Here is a 10,829-nt window from a genome sequence, read left to right as displayed (position 1 = left end):
ATCCTTTCCTCCAAGGAGCAACTTGGTTTCACCCTCTCTAAGATAGACCTATTTGTTCTCTGGCGATCTATGGTATATTCAGTACTCTTCTCCAACACCACAAATCAAAGGCATCAATTCTTCTGTCATCCTTGGTCATTGTCTAGTTCTCTGATGCATAGCATGTAACTGTGAAGACCATGGCCTAGATCAGGTGCACCTTAGTCTCTAGACTGAGATCATCATTGCTTCTCAGCACTCTGGAGAGGTCCTTGACAGCAGATTTTTCCAGTATAGTCAACTATATGCTTATTTGATTTAGAACGGCCAACACTACCTCACTTATGTCTAAGATCTTGATTTTCCAGCATTCTATTTCATTTTTGTCAACTTGAAATTTTCTAGATCATATTGTGTACATTCTGTGTTCTAATTATTAATGAATGTTTGCAGCACTTTCTTCTCATTTTGAGTTGAACATATCAGCAGATGGAGACCTGAGAGCTTTATGGATGTGTCATTAAAGTCAACTCTCCTTTAAGGAGGTACCTGTTCCCTAGTTGTATTTTGAGTGCCTACTAACCTGAGGGATTCATCTTCTGGCAGCATTATCTCATAGAGTGTCCTGCTGCTGTTTATAAAGTTTATGAAATATTAGTACATTATAATTTTGATTTGTTTCTTTTTTTTGAGGACTTAAGATATTGATCATCTTTTCAGGAAATACTGGCCGTTTGTATGTCTTCTGTCCTGGAGAGGGTAAAACCACCCTACTCCTGGAGGCAGAGATTTTGAAGCTCTGTTTCACATACTTTGGGCATCTTGTCAGGAGGGATCAGTCCTTGGAAAAGGACATCATGCATGGAAAGGTGGAAGGACACCTCAGAAGAAGCATACCCTGGATGAGATGATTGACTCAGTGATTGGAGTAATGGGAGTAGGTGTGTTGGAGACAATGAAATTGGCTCAAGATAGAGCACAGTTCAGAGCTGTTGTACATAGGTCTCTACTTGAGGGCACATCAACAACATGCCTTGTTTGGAGAAATGTTTATTCAGGTCCTTTCCTATTTTTAAATCCTATTGTATTTAACTATATTTTTATTACTAGTTTATAAGAGTTCTTTTTCTATTATAGTTACAAATCATTTAGGTATATAATTTGCAGGTATGCTCTCCTGCTCTGCAGGTTATCTTCTTGCTTTTTTAGTGATACTCTTTGCACAAATTTTTAAAATTTTGTTGCTAATTTAGTAGCTGTTTTGTTGTTTGTCCTCTGTTGTCATACCTAGGAAACCATTGCCTTGTGTAAGATCATGAAGTTGTATATCTATGTTTTCTCGTAAGTATTTTATAATGTTTTTACTCTTATATTTATGATCCATTTTGAATTAATTTTTGTATATGATGTGAGGAAGAAGTCTAACGTCATTTTTTGCCTGTGAACCACCAGTTGTACCATTTGTTACTCCAGTAGTATCATTTGTTAAAAAGTCTGTTCAGTTGATCTCTGTGTCTCTTTAAATGACAGTACCACACTGTTTTGATAATAAGCTTTGTAATAAGATTTGGTGGGAGCTCTGGTGGTTTAGTAGCAAGAAGCTGTGCTGCAATCCCGAAGGCACACAGTTTAGGCCTCCAACTGCTCCATAGGAGAAGAATGGACATTCTCCTCCCGTGCAATTAACTGCCTCTGAAAACCCACCGAAGGGTTGGCTTTGGGTGGGTTCCAACTCAACAGTAACAACAACCACAACAACAATAAGATTTGGAGTTAGGAAATATGAGTCATTCAGCGTTCATTTTCAAGATCATTTTGATCAATATAAGTCCTGTGAATTGCCATATGAATTTTAGGTTTGATCTGTCAATTTTTATAAAGAAATCACTTGGAATTTCCTAGAGATTTCTTAATCTATAGATCTATAGATTATAGATCTATAGACATGGACTTACATTAATTTTGGACTTATTTATTTCAACAGTATTTTCTACTTTTCAAAGGGTACATTTTGTATTGTCTTGTCTAACTTTATTCCTTAAACATTTTATTCTTTTTTTTTATTCTCTTATAAATGAAGTAGCTTTCTTAATTTCATTTTTGGGTTGTTCATTACTAGTAAATAAACATACAGTTCATTACTGCGTTTTGATCTTGTAACATGCAAACTATTGAGTTCATTTATTAGTTCTATTAGATTCTTTAGGATTTCTGCATATATAGTCATGGCATCTGTATATAATTTTACTTCTTCCTTTCCAGTCTGGATATTTTTTCTTAAACCAGGTTACTCCTTGGAGACAAGGATTCTGAAGCTTTGTCTGACATATGTTAGACATGTTGCAAGGAGGAACCTGTCATACTTGGGAGGGTGGAGGAACAGTGCAAGAGAGGAAGACCCTCAATGAGATGGATTGATTGATTCAGTGACTGGGGTAATGGTGGTAGGTATGTCAGAGACAATAAGGTTGGCATAGGATAGAGCAGGGTTCAACTGTTGTACACAGGGTCAACACATAACAACAACAACTTCCTATGGCTAGAACATCAAGTACAATGTTGAGTAGAAGTGGCAAAAATATATATACTTATCTTAGTTCCGCATAAAATGTATCTAGTCTTTCATCATTAAGTATAATGTTAGCTGTGGACTTTTCTTAGATGCCGTTTATCAATTTGAAGAAGCTCTCTTCTATTTAAGTTTCTTGAATGCTTTTATTATGCAGTTGTTGGATTTTGTAGAATTGTTTTCTGCATCTATTGAAATGATCTTTTTGGTTTTGTTGTTCTTTGATCCTATCGATATAGTGTTTTTGATCCTATCGATCTTATCAATGGATTTTGGGTGTTATAGCAACTTTGCAATCCTGTGATAAAGCTCACTTTGTCATGTGTATAGTCTTCTTATTAGGTTGTTGGATTCAGTTTGCTAGTGTTTGGTAGAAGGTTGTTTTAGTGGGTTTTCCCCTCATTTATAAAAGATACTCGTATGTTGCTTCATGAAATTCTTCTGTGTCTGCCAATTCTTTTTGGTACAGTGACTCTGTATACTCCTTCCATCTTCTTTTAATGCTTCCTTGATCATTTAATACTCTTCCCAGGGTATCCTTAAATATTAAAACTCAATGCTTGAATTTGTTCTTCACTTCCTTCAGCTTAAGAAATGCCGAGCAAGTTCATCCCTTTTGATATTCTGACCCCAGCTCTTTGCACATTTCATTATAATACTTTGATTTATCTTCTTGTGCTGCCCTTCTTGAAATCTTCTGTTCAACTCCTTAATCTTTTTATTTCTTCCTGTAGCTTTGGCTTCCCAGTGTTCTATTGCAGTTTTCAAAGTCTCTTCTGATATCCATCTTGGTCTTTTTTTCCTCGTCTGTCTTTGTAATGATCTTTTGCATTCTTCATGGATGATATTTCTTGATATCCTTCCACAGCTAACCTAGTCTTTGCTTATTAGTGCTAGGAGAACAAAAAGGTTCAACCTGGAGAGGGTGAAACCAGGCTGATCTTTGGCAGCAAGGATTCTGAAGCTCTGTCTGACATACTTTGGGCATGTTGCAAGGAGGGACCGGTCCCTGTGGAGGGACATCATGATTGGGAGGGTGGAGGGACAGCGCAAGACAGGTAGACCCTGAATGAGATGGATTGACTCAGTGACTATGGTAATAGGGATAAGTGTGTCAGAGACAATAAGGTTGGCTCAGGATAGAGCAGGGTTGAGAGCTATTACACAGGGTCACTGTGAGTCACAGGCAACTTGACAGCACATAACAACATAAGAGATGCTGGTCTGTAATATTTTTGTGTTTTTATCAGTTTTTAGTATCAGAGAAAAGGAACTCGAATGGTTTGGTCTGTACTAAGTTGCACTGCTAAACTGAAGACAGCTTGTCTCTGTTGGTTCAAATACACCAGTGGCTCTGCAGGAGAAAGCTGGGCGGCAGTCTCCTCCCCTTTGAGTCACAGCCTTGGAAAACCTGCTAGAGGATCAGCTATGTGTCAGTTCCAAATCAACAGCAATGAGTGGCTTTTAGCTTGAGAATGAGGGAGCTGTGGTGGCCTGCTGGTAAGAAGCTGCACTGCAGCCCCAAAGGTATACAGTTTGAATCCACAATCTACTCCACGGGAGAAGGATAGACTATCTCCTGTGATATTTTACTCCCTCTGAAAACCCACTGGAAGGGTAGCTATGAATCAGTTCCATCTGAACGATACACAACAACAGCAGAAAATGAGGCTGAAAGTGTCCTTTAGGAAACTCTTCTTTTTTTTTGTATAAGAGTTTGCTAAGAGTATGACTTGATTCATGCCTTGGGGCTTTAGTCCTTTAAAGTTGTATTCCCTGTGTGTAAATACACTAGCTGTTACAGACATTCTGATTGTTTCTGCCTTTTGGCCATTTTAAAATAGGGTCTTTTTATCGTTGAGTTTTAGAAGTTATTTTTATAGTCTTTTAAAGATTTACTAGAAATATGGCTTCCAAATATTTTCCCTCAGTCTGAACATTTGCACTTTATTGATAAAATCCTTCAATGTATATAAGTTTTCAATTTTGATAAAATACAACTTGTCTTTTGTTGCTTGCACTTTGTGATGTCATATCTAAAAATCTGTGGTTAAAAAGTTAGCCCCTACATTTAGGAACAATAAATTCATCAGACTCTTGGCTAAAAAAAAAAAGTTAGCCCCAAAGCACAACTCCTCTGTTTTGTTTTTTAAGAATTTATATCATTTTTATTCTTATGTTTAGATTTTTTAATCCATTTTGAGTTAATTTGGTGTGATGTATGGGTTCAGCTTCATTCTTTTGTTGGGCAAGCTTCTTAATACTTCTGAACTCCTTTATCCCTTTCTGAAAATCGAAAGGGATAGTGGCATAATATTATGGCATTGATATGAGCTCAGGTCAGATGTGCAGAGAGCTTAGAGGTGGACCAGCACTGGAATCTGCATAGCTTTAGCCTGTTTCTCTCATCTACTTATTTACCACAGGGTGCAGTGCCATTTCTGGTCAGTGCCACCTCTGGCACCACCGTGTTGGGCGCCTTTGACCCTTTGGAGGCAATTGCTGACATATGCCAACGTCATGGGCTGTGGCTTCATGTGGACGTGAGTGGGACTTGGCCTGCGGGTGGGATTGAGCAAAGGCTGGGGCTCACCTTGCTCTTCCTGCTCCATAGGCCGCCTGGGGTGGGAGTGTCCTATTGTCAAAGAAGCACCGACATCTTCTGAATGGGATCCAGAGGTGAGAGTGGCCACTTTCTCCCTGAATCCCATCTTCAGATCCTTGGTCCAGAGAACAGTCATGACCTAGGGAAGTTAAAGGAGCTCTGGTGGCATAGTTGTAAGGAGTTGTGCTGTTAACCCAGAGGCATGATGTTTGAATCCACCAGCTGCTCCTGAAGAAAGATGGCAATCTCTTCTCATGTGAATGCCTTGAAAACCCTCTGTGAGTCAGCTGGAGTTGGTTCAGAGTTAATGGTACATAATGACAATTGAAGAGCTAAGAGTAGGAATAGGGAAAAAAGATGGGGGGTGGTATAGCAGGGGATGGGGACTAGAGACGTGGTTGATTGGAGCTGGGAGGTCAGAGGTCACACATGGGAAATCTTCTAGATGGTTGGGAAGGAGGTGAAACTAAAATGCTTTCACTGGTCATCTGGAAGAGGACGGGGAGTTCTGAGTGGACAGCCTGAGCTGATCTAGTTTTGCTCTGCTCCACCCCAGGGCTGACTCTGTGGCCTGGAATCCCCACAAGCTCCTCTCGGCGGGCCTGCAGTGCTCAGCTCTTCTTCTCCAGGATACCTCGGTGAGACAGCTTCTGCCCCAGCCCCAGCCCCTGGCCCCAAGCCTGTCCCAGCCCCACCTGTCACTAGGGTGTTTTGTCATTTCTTCCCCTTACCCCACCTTATAAAGGGCCTAGACCTTACTGTGTTCTCTCTCTCTAATCCTGTCTAAAGCTGAATAGCTGTAACCACTTACTCTTAGTGACCTTTCTCCATGCAAAGGGAAATGTTTCTGTTTTGAAGTTTCCACAAGGAGGATCCTGGGCACAATTTGGGTAGAACGTTGAGTGTGGAGAGAAAATGACAGAATGGGGTCAGGGTCAACCAGCAGTCACCTCATGAGGCTGCCTAGTTCCAGGGGGAAAGTTGGGTGGACTGAGCTAAGTCCCCTGAAGCACCTCTCAGGGAAAGCCTCAGTGGAGAGGGTGGAGCCCGATGATCTGCTCACCTTTGCACAGAATCTGCTCAAGCGCTGCCACAGCTCCCAGGCCAGCTACCTGTTCCAGCAAGACAAGTTCTACGATGTGTCTCTGGACCCGGGAGACAAGGTGGTGCAGTGCGGTCGCTGTGTGGACTGCCTGAAGCTGTGGCTCATGTGGAAGGCCCAGGGCGGGCAGGGGCTGGAGCTACGCGTGGACCGGGCTTTCACCCTTGCCAGGTAGGAATGGGGGAAGTCTCTCTCCTGCCCTCTTTTCCTGCTTTCAGTGCTACCCCCACACTGCTCCCTTCACTCTCAGTGTCTTTCTAGCTCAAACACCATTCTTTTGGGCCTCTATATAGTTGCTGAAGGACCCCTGGTGGTGTAGCGGGTTACATGTTGCACAACTAACCCTGTCATTGGTTTGCCCTATGGAAATCAGTTGGGCACTTCCTTAGAAAATTGAAGATAAAAATATAATTTGATCCAGCAGTTACACTATGAAACCTATCTCCTACAGAAATAAGAGCTTTAACACAAGCAGATATATGTACATCCATGTTCATTGAGCATTATTTACAATAACAAAGAGATGGAAACAACTTAAGAATCCATTCGTTGACAAGTGAAAAGAAAATATGGTTATAAAAAAACCCAAAAAAACAAAAGAAGCTATGGTACATTCACTCAGTGAAATACTGCTGTTGTTGTTAGGTACTATTGAGTTAATTGTGACTCATCACGACTTTATAAACAACAGCTCTGAACCATGTCCTATCCTGTGCCATCCTCTTCATCTCTGACACTCTCCAGCCCATTGCTGCAGCTACTGTGTCAATCTATTTCCTTAAGGGTCTTCCTCTCTTTTGCTGACTGTCCACTTTTCAACGTATTTATGCCTTTCCAAGGATTAGCCTCTCCTAGCACCATGCCCAAAGTATGTGAGATGAAGCTTCTCCGTCCTTGCCTCTAAGGAACACTCGCTATATTTTCTCCAAGACATATCTGTTCTTTTGGCAGTTCATGCGATATTCAGTACCCTTCTTCAAATTAAAATGTAGTACTATATATCACTGAAAAGCAAACATTCAGTAGATATTTCATAACATGTATATGTCATTATAGTATGTGACATAAATTCATCACAAAAGGACAGATATGTTACAAGACCCATATTCTAAAAAGCTAAAGAAAAGTTTATACACAGAATCATTGTGGAATGGTTACTAGGGATAGGAAGGATGAGAAAGGGAAGTAAAATTAGAAATTAGATAATCTTAAAAAAACTCATTGCCATTGAATCGGAACCTACTTATAGCTGGCCTTCCAGTGGGTTTTCAAGAAGCTCTGTCACATGAGAAGAGATTGCCTATGTTCCTCCCACAGAGCAGCTGGTGGATTTGAAACAACACCTTTGGGATCGCTGTGATACTTCTTATAGACTATACTATCAGAGATACAAGATTGGTGAGGAGCAAGCCAATATATAATGAAGAGATGATCAGCAAAATATCACTAAAGAAAGGAAAGACGTGGAGATGTACAGAAAGAGTAGGGGAAATCAGAATTATGGGAGGAAATGAGGAAAATGTGATCACATTGTGGGTATTGATATTAATGTTACAGAACAAACGACGAATGATGACTGAGTAGAAAATTAATTTGCTTTGTAAACTTTCACTTAAATCACAAAACAAAAAATGGTTTGGGGTTTGTTTTTTGTTTTTTTAAAAAGTTGAAAAGTCAGTAGTTCAAATCTTCCAGTTGCTCCATGGTAGAAGTGTGAGGCACCCAGCCTCTGAAACCCAATGGAGAGTTGCCAGGAGTCAGAATTGACTACAGCAGCGGGGTTATATTGGTTATTTGTATTCACTGAACTATTTTTGTCTGTTTTTCTGTTTCTATCATTTCTCTTCCATCTGTGATTTCTCCGTTTGTTTACAGGTACTTAGTGGAAGAGATAAAGAAGAGGGAAGGATTTGAGTTGGTCATGGAGGTATGATTCCATGCCCCACTGCCCAGCTTTTTCCATATACTTGATGGTGGCAGTGAGATGGGAAACATCTCTCTTCCTCAGCTTAAATCTTCCTCTTCCTCATTCCTTTCAGCCTGAATTTGTCAATGTGTGCTTCTGGTTCGTGCCCCCCAGCCTTCGGGGGAAGCAGGAGAGCCCTGATTACAATCAAAGGCTGGCTCAGGTAGGTTTTCTCTTCCCAGCTGTGCGATTCACTTCGGGAACTGATTTTTCCTGGTGCTTCTCTACCCCCTGCTGGCTATGAGTGTTATGACAGGTTTATTTGCAAATCCTTGCACCTAAGGTAGGAATGTCCACTAGGAGAAAATATGAACTTCTCTTTTATAACAGTGATGAAAAAAGGGAAGAAGGTATCTTAGAATATGGGGAAATAAAGATGGGAAGTCTCCTTCAATCTGATTTATTGTCTCTGAAAACTTACTAGAGGGTATGCTATGAGTAGGTTCCAACTCAACAGTGCACAACAACAAAATAGCAGAAACTTATAGAGTCAGCAGTGTGCAGTACAGACTCCTGTGCTGGGCCTCTGCTGGGAGCTCAAGCCCCAGAAGAGAGACACAAGGCAGAAGGATCATCGAAGAGCTTGGTGGTGAGGACCAGACAGCCTGTCCAGGCCAGGCCAGGCACGCTTCTAGAGGAAAGGAGATAGGTCAAGTCCCGGTCCCTAGTGTAGATCAGTACTGTCGTTGTTATTGTTATGTACTGTTGAGTCAGAACTGAATTATAACTGACCCTCCAGTGGGTTTTTAGAAGCTGTGAATCACATGGGAGGATATTACCCATCCATCTTTCTCCCATGGAGCAGTTTATGGATTCGAACCATGTGCCTTTGGATTGTCAGTACAACTCCTTACCCACTAGGCCACCAGAGCTCCCTGCTAGGTCCTGTAAATGATCCAAAAGGAGAAAATATTTTCTTTCCCTTAAGGAGATTTTAATGTTGTTTGTGAAAATGAGGTTTAACTATTTGAAACCATTGTGTGGTATGAATTGTATGTTAGATCATAGGATGTAGATTTTTAAAAAAATACCACACAAGTTAAGCAAAGAGAGAAGGCCTTAAGGAATATTAAGGCTTAGAGCTCTGGTCAACTATGAGTTGGTTCCCACTCAACAGCACATAATGACAATAAGAGGACTTGAAGCCAGACCCAAAGCAATGCTGAGAATCAGGGGAAAGTCAGGACATGGCAGAACAGTCTCGCTTTCTTGGAGAAAGGAGAGATGAGGGGCAAAAGTGGAAAGTCACACAGGTCATCTGTGTGTGAAAATCAGCCAGAAAAAACCCTGTGATCATCACAGTCAGGCATGGTGCTTACTGAATAGGGCTAAGGAGAGTAACAATAAGAGAAGGTCAACTAGGTGGGATGTGGCCTTAATGGTAAAATGGGGCAATAGTCAGGGTCTGAGTAATGAGGGCTTTGTCAGGGAGGTGGCTGGATGGAGAGGGGAAACATCTTTGGAGAGTGAGGCTAGCCTAGAGACCAGGCCTCCTCTGCTCTGACCCCAGGTGGCTCCAATGCTCAAGGAACGTATGGTGAAGAAGGGCTCCATGATGATTGGCTATCAACCCCATGGAACCCGTGGCAACTTCTTCCGCATGATTGTGGCCAACCCCACGCTGACCCAGGCCGATATAGACTTCCTCCTGGATGAGCTGGAACAGCTGGGCCAGGACCTGTGAACCCCCCTTCTGGTTGCTGGCATTGACGCACCCCTAACCATCACCAAATCTCTCTATTCACTTCCTATGTTCTCAGTAATAACCTTTCCTTTCTAGAAAACAAAGTGGCCTTAACAATGTTTCTATACATTGGCCTGATAAATCCTCTACTAAATATTGAATATTGCTATTTTTAGTTGCAATTGGGTTGATTCTGTTTCATCTAACTCATGTGTACAAGGTAGAACTGCTCCATAGGATTTTTAAGGTAACAGAATGTTTTTGAAAAATTTGAAAACCATAGTATAATATATTGATATGATGAAATGTTATCTCATCCTTAAAATGAATATCTACAAAGATTTTTACTGGTAAGAGAAAAAGTGCTTTTAATATTATATTGAAAACCTAGATATAAGATCTTTACAGAGCAAAGAAGAGTAAAGAAAATCAAAGACATGGAAACAAATTAGTCCAGTGAACTGTTGGCCCATGTGAACCACAGCGTCCATGGCCTAGAGATCAGAAGACCTAAAGATGGTGCCTGGCTACCACCATTGATGCCTTGAAAAGGATCACAATAGAAAATCTAGGAGAAAGGTGTGAAGCAAAACTCAAAATCATGTAAAAGGCCAGGAGGCTCACTAGTGAAATAGAGACTGGTGGAACCCCTGACACCATAGTTTGAACTCGAAATGAATTGGAACCAAATGACGGACAGGCCTGTAACATGAACAGTAACACCAAGGAGGTATATACTTCTTAGAACAGTGAACCATTTGGAATCAAAAGGGCAACATTTTCTCAGAGACAAAAGTTCAGGAGGCAGGAAGGACTAGGAAGTAAGGACAAATGGAAACAGGAAACAGCAAGTGCTGTCTAACACTGTGGGGATTGAAGACAATGGCATGAAACAAAATGCTTATGAATTGTAGAATGGAAAAC

General features: G+C 41.0%; 1 protein-coding gene across 3 annotated transcripts in view; it reads left to right on the top strand.

Annotated features, from left to right (window-relative positions):
• Positions 1–9,943, top strand: part of CSAD (cysteine sulfinic acid decarboxylase) — a 23,142-nt gene extending 13,199 nt beyond the window's left edge. For 2 of the 3 annotated variants that reach the window (XM_006883886.1, XM_006883885.1), the window contains 7 exons: positions 4,975–5,091; positions 5,163–5,227; positions 5,710–5,791; positions 6,227–6,426; positions 8,131–8,182; positions 8,295–8,384; positions 9,732–9,905. In XM_006883886.1, the coding sequence (XP_006883948.1) occupies positions 4,975–5,091; positions 5,163–5,227; positions 5,710–5,791; positions 6,227–6,426; positions 8,131–8,182; positions 8,295–8,384; positions 9,732–9,905 (780 nt within the window). Of the gene's footprint in view, positions 1–4,974; positions 5,092–5,162; positions 5,228–5,709; positions 5,792–6,226; positions 6,427–8,130; positions 8,183–8,294; positions 8,385–9,731 lie in introns of all 3 variants that reach the window. The other variant, XM_006883884.1, reaches the window with a different exon arrangement.
• Positions 9,944–10,829: the final 886 nt, after the last annotated feature.

This window comes from Elephantulus edwardii, unplaced genomic scaffold (assembly GCF_000299155.1).
Source record: "Elephantulus edwardii isolate Elephantulus edwardi_28Jun2011 unplaced genomic scaffold, EleEdw1.0 scaffold00030, whole genome shotgun sequence".
In the NCBI taxonomy this organism is placed as follows: domain Eukaryota; kingdom Metazoa; phylum Chordata; class Mammalia; order Macroscelidea; family Macroscelididae; genus Elephantulus; species Elephantulus edwardii.
This window is presented reverse-complemented; position numbering and strand designations above follow the sequence as displayed.